This window comes from Pleuronectes platessa, chromosome 7 (assembly GCF_947347685.1).
Source record: "Pleuronectes platessa chromosome 7, fPlePla1.1, whole genome shotgun sequence".
Taxonomy (NCBI): Eukaryota; Metazoa; Chordata; class Actinopteri; order Pleuronectiformes; family Pleuronectidae; genus Pleuronectes; species Pleuronectes platessa.
In genome coordinates, this window is record NC_070632.1 from 16,288,428 (window position 1) to 16,308,554 (window position 20,127).

Sequence of the window (20,127 nt, forward strand, 5' to 3'; positions counted from 1 at the left end):
TGTGTTCTCTACATCTGTAATGGTTCTGAGTACAAAACATACTGTACCTCCACCAAGGCCTAGCAGTCCCCTCAACCTCGATCAAGCTAAACCAAATTTCACTAGTTTATTGATATCAGTCCCCAGAATCCAACAAAGAACTAAAGCTTATCTAAAAAGAAGAATTGAAACTCGCAGTATCTGTGTGCAAAAATAGCTAAACGTATATCTAGAATATAACAACAAACTAAAACGTATCTACAATATAACACAAATGAAATGTTTCTACCAAATAAGAATCAAAACGTATTTAGGTACAAAAAAAGAACAGAGAGTTGAGGGGCAGGACCACACACAGGATGGTTCATTACAGCAGTGATTTTCAACCAGTGTGCCGCGGCACACTAGTGTGCCGTGAGAGATCGTCAGGTGTGCCGTGGGAAATTATCTAATATCTAGTGTTGCACCGAAGTATCGGCCGAACATCGGTAGCGGCAGATATTTGCCTGTTTACCGACATCTGCACATCGGTAATAAACCTTGACTTTCACCGATATCATTGGTATTTGTGGTTAAATCGCTGGGCAGGTGCCGCGGCTGGGGGAGCAGTCGCCCTCCTCTCCACGCCGCCGGGGACTCGGCGTGCGGCACGCCTCGGCGTTTTTTTGGGGGGGGGGGGGTCCTCATCCGGTGGCGCCTCACGGCGTCAGTGGTGCGGGGTGCTTTCTTTCTCTTGGACCGCGGGGCGGTGTCCGTCGCCGGTGCGGAAAGCGGGCCGTTGGAGGGGACCGGGTACGGCGGTCGGCGGCAGCGACTCTGGACGCGTGTCGGGCCCTTCTCGCGGATCACCTCAGCTACGGCGCCCTGGGAGAACCCTCCGTTCGCGCGGGGGGCCCCCTCCGGCGGTGCGCCTCGGCTTGCGCCTAGCAGCTGACTTAGAACTGGTGCGGACCAGGGGAATCCGACTGTCTAATTAAAACAAAGCATCGCGAAGGCCCACGGTGGGTGTTGACGCGATGTGATTTCTGCCCAGTGCTCTGAATGTCAAAGTGAAGAAATTCAATGAAGCGCGGGTAAACGGCAGGAGTAACTATTGGCACTCAAAACAGGTCAATCTGTTTTAGACAGGGTTAAAAGGTCCTTGTGGTATTTTGACCAAAATATGTTACAGACATTTCAATAAGACCCCAAGGAACCATATCAAATGTGATAAAATGGGTATAATATGTCTCCGTTAAATAAAGTTTAGTTAAATCAAAGATTGTTTCATAAATCTGATTCAATTTGTGCTCATTAAAAGGTAAGAGTAAGAAAGGGCTGAAATAATTTAAAATAGTGCTTTTTAATACATTTAGAAATTATATTACTAACTATATGTATTATATGTACTGTGTTAGTCCATAGAGTGTCATTTTGGTTGGTGGTGTGCCCCAGGATTTTGTAAATGTAAAAAATGTGCCGCGGCTCAAAAAAGGTTGAAATTCACTGCTTTACAGAGTCTGAATTGGACCGAATAAGGGGCCACTACCCTAACTCGTCAGTTCACATGATCATTGGATGTATCTTGAATATATCTATATTCATATCTTGGTAATATCACTTCAAATGTATATTCAATATATATATATATATATATATAATATTTATAGAAAATAAGATAGTGGTGAAAATTTATAATTTTTTTTAATGAAATTTATACATGTATATATATATATTTTAATTTAATTAAGTGAGAAGACTGCACACTTCCTTTAATTTAATTTAATTTAATCTTTCCAATTTTGTATCAAATCTTTTTAAACCTGTTGACTGACAAATCAGTCCTCTCGGCAATGTGCGCCCTAGGCAACCGTCTATGTCGCCTGTACCAGGAGCCGTCCCTGTTCAGGCAAACGAGTTGGCTTTTTAAGGACTTTAACAAGATCTGCTTTTACTCTTTATTTTTCTTTAACAAATCTAAGTCTAAACTACAGATATAGAAACATAATGGTACCCTTAAACCCATTTTTTGTGAACTATCCATTTAATCAGATGACTCACCTGTATCACAGCACAATATTCTCTGTTAGAACATCTTAGGTTGTATGCCTGTGTCCATTAAGTGTTGAATAGACCAGATCATCTGTGTTTAGGGCGTGGTTCAGGGGAGCGGTACGTACCATGCGTGCTCATGTCTGTACCTAGACTCCCCAGGAGGTGGCGGTATGCAATAAAAAGTAACTTTACTCCTGTGGACAAAAATCACAAGTGCTGTCCCCAAGTACTGGTTATTTAATGCCTGGTAATGTTAATGAAAGTGAAAAGTAAACCCAGATCTGCCAGATTTTTATGATTCATAGTTTATTAAGAAAATAAAGAAACCAACAGTGAAGGACAGATACACAACGAGAAAATAAAAAAAACAAGTATGTAAACAAAAACAATATCAGTGATGATCACGATGTTTAAATGTTTTTTGACAAGGAAAAATATTGCGTTTCTATATCTAAACAACTTCTTAGATACAATATGTAATGTGGTCGAAGGAGTATACACATTGTAACATCTGTGTAACATCTGAGGCAGGAGGGGTCCAATATTTCTGAAACAAAATACTGTATGTTTATATGTAGATAGATGGATGGATAGATAGATAGATAGATGGATAGATAGATAGAAAGAAAGATAGATAGATAGATAGATAGATAGATAGATAGATAGATAGATAGATAGATAGATAGATAGATAGATAGATAGATAGATAGATAGATAGATAGATAGATAGATAGATAGATAGATAGATAGATCACAGTCATATGTGCTATGTCTGTCAAAGGGTTCACAGTGAACGCCTTTCAGAGCGAGACAGGCAAGAGGAGGTGGCCGGACAGAGGAGGAGGAGGAGGAGGAGGAGGAGGAGGAGGAGGAGGAGAAAGAGTGTTAGCGGACAGACTGTGCTCTCTCTCTCTCTCTCTCTCTCTCTTTCTCTCTCTTTCTCTCTCTTTCTCTCTCTTTCTCTCTCTCTCTCTCTCTCTCTCTCTCTCTCTCTCTCTCTCTCTCTCACACACACACACACACACACACACACACACACACACACACACACACAACACACACAGGAGGAGGCGGAGGAAAAGAGTGTGAACGGGCAGACTAATCTCTATCTCTCTCTCTCTCTCTCTCTCTCTCTCTCTCTCTCTCTCTCTCCCCCCTCCCCCCCACACCTCGACTCACTACAGTTCGTGTGATATTGATCCTGGACAGACGCGTAGTTTGCTGCTGCTGAGCTCTGTGGTGAGTTAAGGGACCACACTGTCCCTTTTTATTCACTTTACCTTCTCTCTTCCACAACTTCAGAGGAACCTACAGTTTTCTGTGATGTGTATAGTTTATGCTCCTAAATGTTATGTAAATGACGGTTGAGTCTGTTTGTGTGAAGGTAACTCAGTCAACAAGTAGCCCAAAACCGGATAAAACCAGCAAGAAACTTAAAAGTTCATAATTTTGTTTGTTGGTATTTTATTTTTGTTTTGTTAGTATATTTGATTGTGGTTTTCATATAAACTGGGCCTGGTTTCTACTTGCAGGGTTACAAGTATTTTTGAATTCATGTTGTGTGAACTAATCTAAACTTAACTACATTTACAAGTGTTATTATAAAAGTATTTTTATTAATAGCTGTATATGTATATAAATTATTATAATCTTTTATTAATGGTGTTGTTAATGGTTAGTGAATATTTTGTTTCGAACACAGTTCATTCTAAGATATTAATAAGATCATCAATTGGTTACCAGGTTGTATAAAATTCTACTTCTGCATGAGACTTAATTCTGCTTTTATTCATTAAGGAAACCCTTAATGACTGTCTGGCCTTTTTTAAGAAGCCAGTGTTGATGAGGTGATGTTGTTAAAGTCGCTGATGAATGAGTTTCTGTGGTCAAACAGTCCCTTTGAATGGACTTTCTGATGAATCGTAAGTGTTTGGTTTAAAGGCAAAGGAAGCAACATGTTAGAAGAGGATTCTTCACAACCTTCAAAACAATACAATCTTATTCATGTCTTCTAATTGATCCATGAACTTTTCTGTTGAAGGTTCAAAAGAACAACCTGCACAGAATTGTGGTGTCCGTGGTAACCCAGGGGTGCAAGACGCTGGTCGTGGAATCACAATGTCCCGAGTTTTAGTCTGGCGACCTTAGCTGCATAAAATGCCATAAAAAAGATCTATTTGAACAGACTTCCTGATTAAATTAACAGTTAACTAAAACACCTGAGCAAGTGCGCTTGAGGAGGACAACCTGGCACCCCAAATGGGTTCTTCTCAATGACTCAAAACATAACAGATCCATCAGTGAAGGAGTGATTTCTTCTGTTAAAGCCATTCATAACAGTGAATAATTCTCTTTTGAAGGATTCCTCACTACTGAACACTTCTTCCTGAACGTACTCTTAGGAGCTGCAGTCTGTGGTGTAACAAACTAAAGTATTCATGCAGAGGATGGTGCGTCTAAGTAGATGTCGTTTTGTCTGCAGCACAACACCTCCTCTGTTCTGGTGTTTCACCCTCACCCTAACATATTTATCGACAAAGATTTTCCTCAAGTGTCAAACCACGAAGCGGGTGACGACACCTCGGAGACCTCGGCCAGTTGGAGTCGTCATTCCATGGGCTCAGCTGGGGTTGTACAATAGTACGCTGTCATACGCACACAGGAGGAGCTGTTTTCATTGCATGGCAATATCAGGCTGTCAGGCTGTCAGTGTCTGTTTATTGTGTGTGTGTGGGACTGACGCTCCAACCCGGCTCCGGTGTTTTGTAAACACCAACCCCAGCTTGACCAACCAGATGCATCAGTTTCCAGCTCACCTTCCGACACAGGATCAGTCTCCTTCAGTGCAGACTCTTAACCTAAACCTGTCTTTGTTTTTTTGTTTTGCCAGTTTATCTGTTCATCCCGTGGAGTCAGGATGGAGTCTCACAGACTCAGCGGCTCTTCAGATGTCAGGATACAAAGGAGCTACGTGCAGGAGCAGGACAACTTGTTTGGAGTGAGGGTGCAGGTTCAAGGGATTAAAGGTCAACCTTACATCGTTCTGAACAGTTCGGGCCAGGAGAGCCACAGGGACGTCTCTGTCATAACTCACCAGGACGGGTACAACCCAGGTACGGTGAGGAGGTCAGTGGATGAGAGACGCTCCCCAGCCGAGACACAGAGGGCTGCTTCCTCCTCCGGATTTCATTTTCAGCAACATCCAGAGATTCTGAGCCCTTATGACCCTGAAAGTAATAACCTCACCCGACTCATTCCTTCAAAAACGGCCTCGGCTGCCCAACCTGGACTTACTCCTGAGAAAACCACTAACATGACCAAACCCAGGATCCCTCTGCCAGCGGAGGGCCCGGTTGAAGAAGCCCAGAACAAGATGCCTCCTGCAAGTGGACACATCCCCACACGATTCCCGAACTGTGTGGAAGCAGACTCCATCGTATCTGTTGGGAAGCTGATAAGTCAGTTCAACAGCAGCCAGCGGAGGGGAAGGGGTGGCCCGAGGAACAGGCTGGACCCCGAGCATTGTCGAAGGTCACGCAGCGTGGACAGCAGACATCCCTCAGACTCCTCCACGTGCTCCTCTTCCTCCAGCAGACCTTCATCTCTGAAGGGCCTCCGGGGGGAGACCCCAGGTGGGACATATCTCTCCGGGTCAGCTGGGCCTCGAAACCACAGCGTAGACGGATCTTTGGTGAACCAAAGGGAGGAGAATAAGCACAGCACACTGCCCAGAGTTCATAATGGAAAAGAGGCCATATCTCCACATGCTGCAAAACTGCTTCACAGAACAGAGAAAGCGTCCAACTCCAGGTCGTGCAGTGACCAGACGGATGAATCAGACGAACGAGACACTCAGGTAATGAGATCTGCTTCAGAGCACAGTTGTTCTCTTCCAGGTTTTATTTATTCGCTGTGCGTTCTCTAACCAGGTCACTCCTGATCTTCTGAAAGGACAGCAAGAAGTCTCAGTCGACCCAACTGAAGACACCGCGAAACAAGTACTGTTCGCCTACCTCCAGGATGGGTGAGTTCTCAGCAGTCTGCACTTTCAGTTGAAATAATAAATCAACGTTTTTTGGAAATAGTGGTGATTTAACTTAATGCTGACAGTGAGATGAGAATATTGATAGCACTTTTCTGTTTGTACAGTAAATACGAGGCTACAGCAGCTCTTAGCTTAGTGCAAACCCATGTTAACTTTATTTATATAGCGCCTTGTAAACACAGAGGCAATTCAAACAGCTTCCATTACTAAACAAGGCGTGGAGTGTTTCTAATACAATGAATATCTAAGTGAAAAATAAGATTTTTAAATTAGATTTCAAGTTCAACTGGACACTGTCAGGGTGTACACCACCCTTTGACTAATGTCAGCCGGGATTGACTCCATCCTAGAGGTGACAATAATGATCAGATGGATTAAACTAGAAGAAAATCACTTATAAAAGAATATTGGAAATGGGGAAACTTCTAGCATGAATGTGTAAAAAAGGAATAATATAGATGACAAGTTGTGATTTCACAAGTGGTCATATTTTGGACTTATTCTTGGTCGGGTGTGCAGTAACTTCCTGGATGGAAACAAATGAGACACAAACATACCTCCACCAAGGCCCAGTCTCCTTAAATTTGATCATTCAATCACCAAATAACACACGCTCTCAGAGATACCTCCCTGTAGCGTGGCTGATTGGGGGATTAAGATCCATGAACTAGTTGCTGAGAGATCAGTGAAAATGTTGAAAAAATGCCCAAACTCGCAATATAAAGGATTCATGGTAATCCGTTGTATAGTTTTTGTGCGATGCTCCTAAGTAACTCAACTACAGCTAAATAACTATTGTGCAGATCCAGGCTAGCAGTTTCCACCTGTTTCTAGTCTTTATGCTAAGCTAAGCTAACTGGCTGCTAGAACTGACAAGTGGTACCAATCATCTCATCTAACTCTGCGATGGGAAGATAACGACATTTCCTATAATATTGAGCCGCTCTTCTTTATAACAGCGTAATAAATGTGTTTGTTTTTCCACTTTGAGCTGAGGTTGAGCTGGTCGGTGTGTAGTACAGTCAGATAAGGGTGGGCTGATCCAGCTGTGTGTGCTCAAACACACAGAAGTCAGGAATGCGGAGCATAACTTTAGTTACACTGAAGGTTTTTAACATCCATCCGTGCCAATTGTCAAATATGTGCAGATGTAGAGCTGTTATATTTCTAAGAGTTATAAGAATACACGTTTTCCTCTCTGGATACCAAAAGCTAAGAGCCTTGCGCCACCAGGTATTTGTTGAGGTCATGAGTGACTACCTTTAATTCTATCATTACACCCTGTTAGTGTGTTAGTGTGAAATATTTGTCTTGCTTTGCAGGACGACTGATGACGACTCCACAACTGAGAGGAAAGTCAATCTGCTGCTCCAACGGATCAACAAGCTAAAGTGGAGGACTGCTAAGAATGTGGAGGAGGAGGAGAAAGTGAGTGTCAGGATGATGTGTTTGCCAGCGTTGATGGTTGTTCAGCAGGATTTGGCCTGAAACTCCCGCGCCCCTCTTTTCATGTAGGATTACGCTGCCGAGGTGAAGCGGCTACAGGGGAAACAGACGGTGCTGGAGAGAGAAGTGACTGGGCTGAGGCAAAAACTGGAAACTGAAATGAAGGTGCAGCGCGGCCCCATCCTGCTGACTCACGCCTAAACCACTCACTTCCTGTTCCTGTGGCTGATGATGGTGTTGTTGTGTTGTGCAGAATGAAAAGACCCTGGCCATGGCCTGCGAAAAGGCCAGGACGGAGAAGAAGAGGCTTCAGGAAGAGCTGACCAAGAGTCAGACAGAGCTCAGCAAACTGAGGGACAGGCTGGCTGAAATCCAGGCAGAGCTTCAGTCCACCAAACAGGAGTAAGGATTTCAACTCCTGCTCATTCAGAAAAATCTCAGAGTAAATCTTGTAGATCTAAGGCGCTACAATAAAAAAAAAAACTATTGTCTTATGTATACTCTCTACTGGCAGTAGAGTCATATTTACCACACAGACATCGCTTGGCAAGAAAGTAAATAAAGTTGTTTAGTTTTTCTCCGGAAAAAAACGGTCTGGACATTTTCCGCAGTTTGGCCTTTAACATATAGAGAACACAGCAGGAGATGGTCCAGGTCAGGCGGGTTCACAACAACAGGAAAATGTCTGGAGCGTTCAGTCAAGGGGTGGTGTCTGAGTAGAGCGTGCAGGAGGCAGGACGCAACGTTTCAATTCCACTGCGGAGATCACATGTTTGTGTTTACAGCACATCAGCACCAGAGTCACATCATCGCCAAAAACTCATTTTACATACATTTAGCTGGGAAGCTTGCAGGAAACCATTTCAGAAAATGTCCAGAGCAACTGACTTAGACATTTGCTTCCTCAGATACAACCCCTCAGGACAAGTTCAGGATAATGTTTGTACTTCAGTGCATGTCTGAAAGCAGCTTAAGTGTATTCCCAATTGTTTCTTTAAATGAGTCTCACAGCTATTTCAGAGCCACAGAGGAGAATGCATGTTTTCCATTAACAGCAAATAAAACAGACATGTAGGACTAAAGTGAAAAGCCAGACTTAAGCTCAGGGCTGTGTCTTAGTGAAGCTCATGCTCGTACTCTGAGGTCATTCATGTTCACTGTAACATGTGATCTGATGGTGATCGTTGGAGTCAAATACCATTTGGATTATGTGGGCAGATATTATGTTTTTGTTATCTAGTCCTGTTCTAGAAACCCAGAGCTGGGTTACACAGGATTCTAACTGCACATTCTTGTTTTGCGTGTACATCAACAGACTGAATCAGATGAAGGGGGAGAGGGAACGTTCTCGTACCGAGATGAAAGATCTTCAGCAGCAGCTCTCTGAGATGCACGATGAGCTGGACCAAGCCAAGAAGGCCGAGGTGATAAACACAGAGAAAGAAATCCTCCTGAAGGTAAATGAAAGCAGGTGTAGAAGATACAGATCACAAATCAGCAGCAGCTTCAAAGCGTCCTCACTGCACTGGTGGGGAGTGACACTGAAATGTTATGGATTGTCTGTCAGGATATGGCACAGCTGCGTGCCGACTTCCTGGAGACGCTGCAGTTGAAGGAGGAGCAGGAGGAGGTGCTGCACCACCTGGAGAGGGAGCTCGTTGCCCTGAAGGGGGCGCTCAAAGAGGAGGTGGAAACTCATGACCAATACATGGCCGCTCTGAGGGAGGAATATGAGCAGGAGCTGCAGAAGCTGCTCGGAGATTTAGACCTGGCCAAAGAGGTAACATGCAACATGTCTTCTATTTCACTTGTGGGGTTCATCGTTTACATTCTCCAATTGGTCTTTTAGAGCAACGGCATGCTGTGTCAAGAGAAGGTGGAGGTGGAGGAGGAGAAAGGTCTGGCAAAGGTGCAGCTGAAGGAGCTGAGCCAAGAGCGAGACCAGCTGAGGGGAAAGGTGCAGGAGCTCAACAAGAGAGTGGATCAGCTGAGCCAGGGGATCCAGGAGGCTCGGACCACGGAGAGGCTGCTGGAGCAGAGAGCGAAGCAGCTGGAGGTGGGGAGAAGGTGTTTAGATGAACTTTCAAAAGTTTATCTAAATGACTTTACGGCATTTTTATGTTTGGCGTTTCCATGTTTTCTTTGTGTGCCTGGGTTTTCTCCGGGGACTCCAGCTTCCTCTTATCAGTCCAAAAACATGCAGATTGGGGTAAAGTTGATTGGAGTCACCAGGCTGTACCCCGCCTCCCACCCAATGTCCGATGGTATTGGGGCCAGCTTCCCCTACAACCCTTAAAGGAAAACACACTTTACTAATGGTTTGATGGATTTATATGTCGATCACTGCTGATGTCTTGTTCTTAGAGAGAAAAGCAGCAGGTTGAGGAAATGCTGAAGGAGGTGAGGAGGAACGAGGAGGACATGAGTCAGTCTAACCAATCGCTGCTCAGTCGGCTGGAGGATGTGCAGGTAAGACCATGTTGGTCTCTGAGGAGCAGCTGCGATGTTGCTTGTCCTCCCATCTCTCTTTCAAAGTTGCATTGTTAAACTAATGATTGGATCCTCACAGTTCTCCATTGTTTTTCCTCTGACAGTGTAAGTTGACCAAACTCAATCACGAGCACAGGGACCTGAAGGAGAAGCTCAAGGACGAGAGGAAGCAAATGGAGGAGCTGTGGAAGATGAAAACTGAACTGGAGGATGAGAGGAGGATGCAGGACCGAGCTGTGGAGCTGCTGCAGAGGAAGGTGAGAGGAAGACAGTGGCTATTTATTGGCTTATTTATTTACTATTGAATGCATGAACCAAACGGTTTTATCCAAATCTGTTCCCATTCAGAAGTGTCCTTGGGCAAGATACTGAACGCCAAATTGCCCCTGATGTGTGATAAAGTGCTCTATGTAGATGCACATGCATGAGTGTGTGTGTGTGAATGGGTGAAAGGCAAAACTGTACTTTGAACCCTAACCCATCCAGACTAGGAAAACACCATTTATTTATTAGACCTAAAAAGACCCTGAAGCAACATGAGATCAGCAGCTGATTTGTCTTGTTTCCTTCATCCCTTATCTTCTTGTATACACTTAGCTCACCTTAGAAGCTCTTTGTTTTTCCATCCGCTCAGATGAACAGCATCATGGAGGAGTGCGAGGCGTCCACAGACGTGCTCCAGAACCAGGTCGACGATGCCAAAGAGAAGAGTCAGAGGGAGTTGGCCGAGCTGCGGAGACAGCTGCAGGAGAAGGGAGCAGAGCTGGAGAAATCCAGACAGGCGGCCAAAAAACTGCAGGAAGAGGTGTGGTGCTGATTGTCTCTCTGATTCATCAGTTTGTAGGTTCAACTGTCTTAGTCATCAAAATGAAATCACAAAATCAGAGCAAATAGGAGTTAGATGTTAGATGTGTTACCAGAATTGATTAATTCCATGTTTTCTTAAATACCTCTTATTTATTCGCCAACACCAAATTCTCCATGTTACCCTAACTCATGGTGTGTGTTTACTCCATGGTCTCCTCCACGTTCAGCTCCTTCCCCTGGATGAGGAGCTGCAGCGGTGCCGTGAGGAGCAGCAGGAGGCTCAGCTGCGGGGTCAGCAGCTGGAGCAGAAGCTGGAGGAGTTGGAAGAGAGGAGCGCTGCCACGGTGGAGGAGAGAGAGCGGCAAGTCAAATTCATGGAGGTAAACGTCTTCCACAGGACGCGAGTATAAATATACAGTCTCCTTCCTGTATATAAATATATAGGACAAGACTCCATTTAAAGGTGGATGACACCATGACGCCGCAAAAGTGAAACGCCTCAATCGTCCCTGCTATAAACTCCGCCTCCTCCATGTTAGTGCATGGGACATGGCCCAAGATAAAAGGTCAAAGAAAATGTCAGATTAAATGTTTTCTTAGATGTTATGTATCATTTTAAATCATGCTATAAGGGCATGCTCAATATTGCATAGGATTTGCTAACTATATTTTATAATTTTAATTTTATTATTACAGTTGTGCTTTACTATTGTCATTCAAGTCAAACATCCAGTTTTTAAAAGTTTTTAGGGCAAATGGTTTAGTATGTCTCTGAGCGTAAAGTTGCTCTAAAACTGTGTTTAACCACTGTAGCTTTTCATGTTGGACTTAACTTAACTTAACTCTGGACTGTTTATCTGTTCAGGTGCCAGTATTTACATTCTCTTGTTCCTGGGAACTAAAAGGGCGCTAGACTGAGCCGTAGTAACCGCATCTCACAGCTCAGCACTGTTTGTCTTGCTGATGACAAAACACGACACTGTGACTCCGGCACACTCACTGTTGACACAGCGTATCAGCCGGGGAAGCTGGTGTTTACAGTAAAAAGTTATCAGACCTGTCTGGGTGTTCTCAGGAATCTTCTTTTCCTCTTTCGCCCCGGTTTCCATTGTCGAACTCTCTCGGCCACACAGAAATCTCTCATCTGATTCAGTTTTTCAGACGCTATTATATTTGTCTTGCTTCCTGTCCAGGCTCCACATATGTTATTACCCAATATCCCTTTTTCTCTGAGTCAGCTTTCCGACCACAGCCTCTGGAGACAGATTCATCATGTCCTCTGTATTATTGTGTACTGTGTATTGTAATACCAGTGTTTTGATGATGATTTGACCCATTTTTCATGTTTTCCTCTCCTCTCAGGGACGAATCAGTCACCTAGTAGAAGATCTCAATGATGAGCGCAGCAGTGCCGACCGCCTGATGGAGCGATTAGACAAAACCAAAGATCAGGCAGGTTCACTCCCTCTCTGTCTTCTTTTTCTTCTCTCTTTCTCACGCACTTCTCATTTTGTTTTTGCTAACGTTCATGAATTTGCAACGAGACGGCCCATCAGTAATAGAATAAGCTCAGTCTCTGGTGTGAGCTCCACGCCCTACGTCTGTTTTTATCACAAACAGATGTAGAGCTGAGCGCTCGGGTTTCCCCTCCGACCCTGAAAGCTTCGGATTGGTGTGTTCAGAGCAGCTCATTAGACGAGCTATGCTTTCATTCTTCACACTCGCCGTGTAACCGCCCTGAAATATGTCAGATCTCCTCTGTCTTAACATACGCGTCTTTATCTGACGCCGTCGCAGGAGCCTCACGTCCTCGGTGCGTCGGTGAAGTAGGCCACCATTCATGGGAGAAAAGTGGTGCAGACTAATTGATACTAAACACTGTTTTGGGTGCAGTGCAAAGACAAATAAGAGTGAACTATTGTGTGCAGCTATTCACACTCCCTTCACTGGGCCTCTGCATGTTATTAGAGGGGAGAGAGACTGGAGATCTGATGTGGCCGCTCACGACAGACGGAGCATTTCCTCTGGGTTCAGGAGTTTAAGCCGGAAACTTTTCATTTAACCGGAAAATGCCGGTTGTCACGTCCTGTCCTCTTTAATAACACACAGGCATGTTTTTAATCAAGAGGGAGCACATATGCACAGGTCCTGGTTAACTTACCAAACATTCAGCCTACTCACTGTGTTATGACTGAATCTGCATCTCACTGTGTGTGTGTGTGGCAGATGGATCTGATGAGAAACGAGCTAATGCAGGAGCGAGCGGTCAGACAGGACCTGGAGTGTGACAAGACGAGCCTGGAGAGACAGGTATTGACCTCTGACCTCTGACCTCTGACCCCTACCCCATCGCACTGCCCCAAAGTATTCATGTGATAATATTCATGCTACATATATTTGTAATTCTCTTATCTTTGAATTACGGTGTTAATAGAGACCTAACCTTTATAACAAATCTACGTCTTCTGTTTGATTTCCTTCTGTAGAATAAAGACCTGAAGAGCAGAGTGACTCATCTGGAAGGATCACAGAGGACCAACCAGGATTCACTGGTCTCCAAACTCAGCAGTCGCATCCAGGAGCTGGAGGAGAAGCTGCAGGGAGAAGAACAGTCAGCATCTGCATATTATTATTCCTTATACACATTCATCTACACACAGTTTGTATTTACCAGTGCAGTGCAGGCCAACACTGTGGATAAGAGCTCAACCACATACTAAATCAACCAACTCCTATCACTTTCCCTGTGGTCGTGGGAGTCAGAGTATCTCGGCTCCAAACACACTTGAGGTGTTGAGTTACACATGTGATCTCCCGGTGCTTCTGCTCACAGGGACAACAACAGCCTGCAACAAGCGAACCGCAAGCTGGAGCGCAAAGTGAAGGAGATGAAGCTGCAGGCGGACGAGGAGCAAGTCAACCTGCAGAGCCAGAGAGACCAGGTAGACACGCATGCTGTTTTTGTTGTTTTTTATCCACGGAGAAACGAATTTGAGTCGTCAGGAGCAGCAGAGACTTGACTCATGATGCAATGTCTCACTTTGGTGAACTCTGCAGCTGACTCAGAGGCTGAAGACGTCGAAGAGGCAGATGGACGAGGCGGAGGAGGAGATCGAGCGGCTGGAGCACAGCAAGAAGAAGCTGCAGCGAGAGGTGGACGAGCACATCGAGGCCAACGAGCAGCTTCACAGCCAAGTGAGCGCGCTGAGGAACGAGATGAGGTGACCACACCTCCTCTGCCCTCAGCTTCCACGTTTGACCTTCTCTCTTAAATGTAATGACAAGGAGTTCTGTTCTTTGCGTTCACAGGCGAAGGAAGAAATCTCCTCCTCTCATCAAGGTGGTGGAGGACAGCGGGAACGACCTGGATGACTTTGGCTCTGATTGACTAAGGAATCTTTGAATTAATAATTCTGCATATTAACAACTCAGGTGTGATCTCATTGTGTTTCCTGTTGTGAGCAGCAGTGGCCCCTTGCCAAGGCTGCCCTCCGGTGGCGATGTGCATAACTACAATATCTGATAAACATGTTTTTCAACGTGCTACAAACTGACATATTTATTCTCCAATAGATTTTTTTCATTCCATTGCCGTGTGAGTTAATATGGAGCAAACTGCCAATTTTAAACTGATGAATAAATGTATTAAAATGCATTTGTGTTTATACACCTCCAGCAAATAAATCCAGCTGTTTGATGTATCAGTTCATCTGAGTTTGTCCGTAGCCACACATATAAATAAAAGAAATCAGATTTTAATGCACATTTAAAGGGGAAACATGAGACAAACCTCGATGGTGGATGCTTGCGTGTTCTGACGAGGCACTAGACGAGAAGCGTGTGGTTGTACCAACGGATCAATGGTCTGTGCTGAGTGGCTGCGGCGGGGCAGAGTTGGGGATTTGAACCCTCTGATCAGCTGCAGAGGTTCACACACTGCTGGACGTCTGGCAGCAGTTTTCACCGGCGATTTCCAAAGTGATACATGGCAATACCACTCAACAGAATCATGAGGCAACACTGTGCTCTCAAACATGGAATACTCAAGGAATTCCTGGCAGAATTCCTGGGGACGTTTGTCTTGGTCGTGAGTAAAATTCTGTTTGATCAAATTGTTTTTTGATAGAAAAATATATTGCACTTAACGTTTTGTACTCACCTATGATTTGTTTTTGAAGTTCACCTTCTTTTTCTTTAGTTTTCTTCTAAATTTAATGTTTATGTGTTAATTTGACTTTGTTGTTTAAGTCCAGATCCCTCAGACTGATGACTTCCCCTTGAAAATGAGTTTGAAGGGATTTGAAGAGTTGTGGGTAAAACCCTGTCGTCCTCTCTCCCCCTCTTTGGTCAGTTGTTCGGCTGTGGCTCAGTCGCTCAGACCGTCCTCAGTCGAAACACCCTGGGCGAACCTCTCACCGTCCACATCGGCTTCTCTGTGGGACTGATGATGGCAGCGTATGTGTCCGGTGGAGTGTCGGGTAAATATCACTTCAATTCTTATGTTACACGAGCCACAGCACCTCACTAGCAGGGTTTGAGATGATACTTTGAATTTAATGCATGAACCAATACGATGGACGATATTGAAATTTGCTAGTGTCAAATCAACTAAAATTTATAAACTGTTTTAATACCATGGTTGTTTTTTTGCCTATTCAGCTTCCTTCCTGCCATCAAATCATCTCTTTACTGCTGCAGACTCTTAAAAATAATTGATACTATAAAAACAACCCATGCCAGAACATATAAAACAGTCTGAGTCAGTTTTGTACATGTGTTCCAATCCTAACACAGTTACTCATGCAGTCTGCAGCTTGTTATAATGCAACTTTATGGCCTCCTGTCACCTCAGCAGCTCCAGTGTTGACGGGAATGGGCCAGCGCTCCCTTCGGATTCAATGCATGCGTATTGAGCATTGATTTGTTAGTGCTAGTGCACAGACTCTCCAGGGTCGGATGTAACCCGGGGCGCTGAATGTCCTGCAAACTCCATCGATCACAGGCTACGTTCACTCTATGATGGAGACCGGTTCCTCCTCTGAGCAGCATCAACACATCAAAACCACCGAAAACAATTCACTCATTTCAACATGTCCAACATGTTTTTAATTAAAAACAGAGTCATGCTCACTTTTGCTTTTTGACTTACATGATGATTTCAAGATTCAATTCAATGAAATTCTTATGTCACAGGCTCCCTTTCGGCCACGCTAAAAAAAAATGAAAAAACAAACAAACATTTTTTTTAATAAATAATAGAATATAGAAAATAAAATAAAATATATGAAATAAAGTATTCAGCTTAAGTATATTAAAATAAACACCTAAAGTACGTTTGTGACCATTATTGTGCCTTTGTGGTCTGGAACGTATAACCAAACCCAGCATCGTCCCAGGGGCTGCTCCCCTACTGCTGCTTCCTATAAATTGGGGGGCGGCCTTGATTATAATGGAGAGGGTATCATGCCAAACACCCCCCATCCACCCACTGCTCCCCTCCTTCACCCTGTGATGTGTTCTCCCTCCCAGGGGGCCACGTGAACCCTGCCGTCTCTCTGGCTATGGTGATTCTGGGCAAACTGAAGATTTGGAAATTTCCCTTCTACGTCATCGCTCAGTTTCTCGGTGCCTTTGCCGGAGCTGCTGCAGTCTTTGGATTATACTACGGTGAATACACCTGAACGTCACTCTCTTCATATTATGTATTAATGCTTCTGAAACCGTGACCTTCCATGGCTTGGTGTCCCCATACTGTATTAAAACTGAATATGTCATCATAAGCAACTTATTTGTCCTCTGCACAGATGCTTTCATGGACTTCACCAGTGGGATTCTGTCAGTGACTGGAATCAATGCAACAGGCCACATCTTCGCTTCCTACCCAGCGAGACACCTGTCAGTCCTCGGCGGCTTCATCGACCAGGTGAGATCTGGTCACCGTCACACACACCGTCACACACACACACACACACACCGTCACACACACACACACACACACACACACACACACACACACACACACACACACACACACACACACACACACACACACACACACACACACACACACACCTCCACTGTGACCTGCCGCTCCCATTCAGCCTCTAAATTCCACAAAGTCTGGCAAATGTGGCTAATGCAAGATTGATCGTCCCATTTAGGGTGAGAACATCCCTCTTTTGTTCGGTTTTGACCCATTTCCTGTCGTTCACTGGGAGGTCAGATCCATACTTAACACCATTTCTCAGTCTGGTCTGGTGAGTTGGTGCAGCGATCCAAAGATAACACGTCTACCTACTGGGTTAAAAACACATCAGATGAGGCTCTGAGATAAATCCAGTCAGGTCTAACTGCTCATCTCAAAGATTCCTTCGTTAGATCTGTGGTACTGAACTGCTTTGAGGTGTAGGGCCTAAAATCTTTTAACTTACGCTCTTAAATACCTTCATTTGAAACTTGTTTTAGTGACATATATTACGGTGCAAGGACTGAAAGACCAAAATGTTTAAGGTTTAATGCAAAAAGCCTGATTTATGTAAAACTACACTTTTAATATAATAGTTTGTACATTTAAATGCAGTTATTAAAAAGATATATAATCTCTAACATACACATGACTTAAATGAGGGTAAAGTGCAGTAGATGGAGGAAACTCAAAGCTAAATAAACAACAGGGTGACATAGGAATGAAGAATTAAAAATAAATCACTTGTAACAGGGAGTTCACCAGTGTCTGTTTTGTCACTGCAGCATTCATCCTCTCGCTCTGTTCCTCCAGGTGGTGGGGACAGGGATGCTGGTTTTGTGTATCCTCGCCATCATCGATGGTGGGAACATCGGAGCTCCGAAAGGCGTGGAGCCGCTGGCCATCGGACTCGTCATCATGGCCATCGGGGTGTCCATGGGACTTAACTGCGGATACCCCCTGAACCCCGCCAGAGACCTGGGACCCCGGCTGTTCACGGCCGTTGCTGGATGGGGGATGGAGGTTTTTAGGTAACTGTGGGGACAGAAGAAGACAGATTGGGTTCTTGTTTATAATATATCATATTTATTCACTGTGATTTCTCTTGTGAACTCGGGTTGACTCAAAACAGATAAATAGAATATGTGTGGGTCTTGTTGCAATGATCAGGATGAAAATTGTTTAATAGTTTGAATAGGCCACAATTAAAACTAAGCTCTGTTAATTAAATAGAAAAACATTTTATAAAATAATATTTAAAAAATATATATTTTACATCTAAACATGTCCCTAAGTGTATAATATGATGAAAGAGATAAAAAAGAAATGTTGTTGGTAATTGTCAGAAAGAGGGTGTTTGATTAGTTGTCTGTTTAACTTCAAATATTCTTTATTGTCCCCATGGGGAAATTCTTCTTGATTCAAAGTGCTGCAGCAGCTGTAGAGCAGGACACTGGGACATATCGTGTAAGGCCCAGAATGATAATGCAGCATAAAACTGAGTTGAATATTGCAACTGCCTTTAAAACGCTTAAAAAGATAAAACCCTGAAAGGTTATAACGTATAAAAGATGAAAAAAATAAAACGGGCTTTAAAATCTAAAAGCCAGAGTGTAAAATGTTTCTGACAAAGAGCAAAGCTTATTGAGATGCCTGGCTGAATCAACATGCTTCCTCAGGGAGTCGTGTGATAGACGTTGGGATGAATGAGAGCTTCATGTGTAATGTAATTTTGGTTTCATATTCCAAAAATAAAATTGTAGGAATCTAATCTTTACTATCAAATAAATTCAGTTTGTGATAAATATTTGAAAAAAGTTTTTAATTTATCTTATTTGCCATATAGAAATGTATACGTGTCTGCCTGCCTCAGAATAGATCCTTTTGTCAGTTTCATGTATTCAGGTTTGTTTTGAAGCTGCTGACATGAACCCCACTTGTTATATAAGGTCACATGTGTTTGACAGATGCAGTCGATGCTTGTAAATGATCCAGTGACGGCTCCTGTGACCTGCGGTGACCTGCGGTGATGCTGCTGTCAGATGCTTGACTCACTGCCAGGGATGTGTTTAACTGTTGAACTCCTTCCTCCCCTCAGCACTGCAAACTACTGGTGGTGGATCCCTGTGGCGGGGCCGATGGTCGGGGGAGTGGTCGCCGCCATCATCTACTACCTGCTCATCGAGCTGCACCACCCCCGCGAGGAGCCCGAGAAGCCCCACGAGGAGGAGGAGGAGGAGGAGGAAGACGAGGACGACGACGACAACAGTCTGAAGGACAAATATGAGATGATCACCATGAGCTAAAATAACACACACCAGACATGAACCTCCTGGACTGAGTGTATTCAGATTCACCTGGTCTCAGTGTCGGCCGCTCAGACGACAACCACCCAGCACAGCCTCCTCTGTCAGTGTCAGCTGTCTGTGCTCAACCTGTTCATAGGCTGTAGGTCCACCTCCGATTGACTTCATGCTCTGCAGAGACAAGCTCCTCCAGCTCAGCGATGACAACATTAAAAACCTGCACAGCTCAAAGCTCACAGTAAAATAAATAAGGAAACTGTTTAGATTGACAAAACGCTGCTAGATGCACAAAATAAAGATGTGTGGACACCGTTTTAAAAAGCAACACTGGACTGTCTCCTCTGCAGTTTAACTTTCTATGTTTTATGTTTCATAAAGATGTGAAAATCTCAGTCCTGCTTCACGTTGTTCTGACTTTTCATATATTTGTGTTGTAAATACTGTATTATAAATATGATCCTCTATTTGATTGTGCTCAGTTGGAATACTAGTTTAATATGCATGCCAGTTTCCTCTTATTCTTATTCTTATTATTTGTATTTTACTCCATGTTGTTTTGTCTACATTAAAGTTGATAAAAATACCAATTTCTTACTTCAGGGACTGATTTCACTTCAGAATCTGTTTTTCAATTTTTATTTGTCACTGAAATCTGCAGTTAAACTAAATGACTTTACTGAAGTAATTCTCCTCTCAGCATTTTCCCCATTAACCTCATACATCATTTAAATTGGCGTGTAGGCCACAGTGTTCCATATGAGACAGCGACAGAAGACAGCAACATGAATCTTTCCAGCAGAACTCACCATAAGAGATGGATGATATGTGACTCAGAGGATGATAATCAGGCTCCTGCATCAGCTTCTTCCTATTTGAGACATCGGTCCAGTTAACGGGGACGTGAGTCACAGTGGGACGTCTGATTCCAGCTCCTCAGGTGGTGACCCCACTGATGCAGAGATGAAGACGCAGAAGAAATGTAGTTACACAGTCAATTAAACAGTGAGCTGTGCTAACATCCTGTGGAGACTCCGCACATATTCAGCCAGACATAA

General features: G+C 43.9%; 2 protein-coding genes across 3 annotated transcripts; both read left to right on the forward strand.

Annotated features, from left to right (window-relative positions):
* Positions 1-3,099: 3,099 nt before the first annotated feature.
* LOC128444854 (cingulin-like protein 1) lies at positions 3,100-14,502 on the forward strand. 2 transcript variants are annotated; one of them, XM_053427518.1, is made up of 19 exons: positions 3,100-3,252; positions 4,904-5,869; positions 5,943-6,037; positions 7,381-7,486; positions 7,574-7,669; positions 7,758-7,906; positions 8,820-8,961; positions 9,072-9,284; positions 9,354-9,560; positions 9,869-9,973; positions 10,099-10,251; positions 10,629-10,799; positions 11,029-11,181; positions 12,164-12,253; positions 13,028-13,111; positions 13,288-13,412; positions 13,635-13,743; positions 13,859-14,022; positions 14,111-14,502. In XM_053427518.1, exons 2-19 carry the CDS (start codon positions 4,931-4,933, stop codon positions 14,187-14,189), a joined length of 3,180 nt encoding a protein of 1,059 aa, XP_053283493.1. In that variant the 5' UTR covers positions 3,100-3,252; positions 4,904-4,930; the 3' UTR covers positions 14,190-14,502. The 2 variants fall into 2 exon arrangements, with proteins under 2 accessions (XP_053283493.1, XP_053283494.1); XM_053427519.1 differs by having other exon boundaries at positions 5,970-6,037.
* A 126-nt stretch (positions 14,503-14,628) lies between these two features.
* LOC128444855 (aquaporin-9) lies at positions 14,629-19,666 on the forward strand. The gene is made up of 6 exons (XM_053427520.1): positions 14,629-14,888; positions 15,153-15,279; positions 16,331-16,468; positions 16,606-16,724; positions 17,580-17,797; positions 18,865-19,666. The coding sequence occupies exons 1-6, from the start codon at positions 14,787-14,789 to the stop codon at positions 19,070-19,072; spliced, it is 912 nt and encodes a 303-aa protein (XP_053283495.1). The 5' UTR covers positions 14,629-14,786; the 3' UTR covers positions 19,073-19,666.
* The last annotated feature ends 461 nt before the right edge of the window (positions 19,667-20,127 follow it).

Bases quoted from the DNA above. Each gene is read 5' to 3' on its own strand.
- LOC128444854 (XM_053427518.1), top strand. From the start codon at position 4,931: ATGGAGTCTCACAGACTCAGCGGCTCTTCAGATGTCAGGATACAAAGG. The intron at 7,907-8,819 runs GTAAGGATTTCA...GTACATCAACAG, and splicing joins CTTCAGTCCACCAAACAGGA to ACTGAATCAGATGAAGGGGG. The intron at 13,112-13,287 runs GTATTGACCTCT...TTCCTTCTGTAG, and splicing joins AGACGAGCCTGGAGAGACAG to AATAAAGACCTGAAGAGCAG.
- LOC128444855 (XM_053427520.1), top strand. From the start codon at position 14,787: ATGGCAATACCACTCAACAGAATCATGAGGCAACACTGTGCTCTCAAA. The intron at 14,889-15,152 runs GTGAGTAAAATT...CTCTTTGGTCAG, and splicing joins TGGGGACGTTTGTCTTGGTC to TTGTTCGGCTGTGGCTCAGT. The intron at 16,725-17,579 runs GTGAGATCTGGT...CTGTTCCTCCAG, and splicing joins TCGGCGGCTTCATCGACCAG to GTGGTGGGGACAGGGATGCT.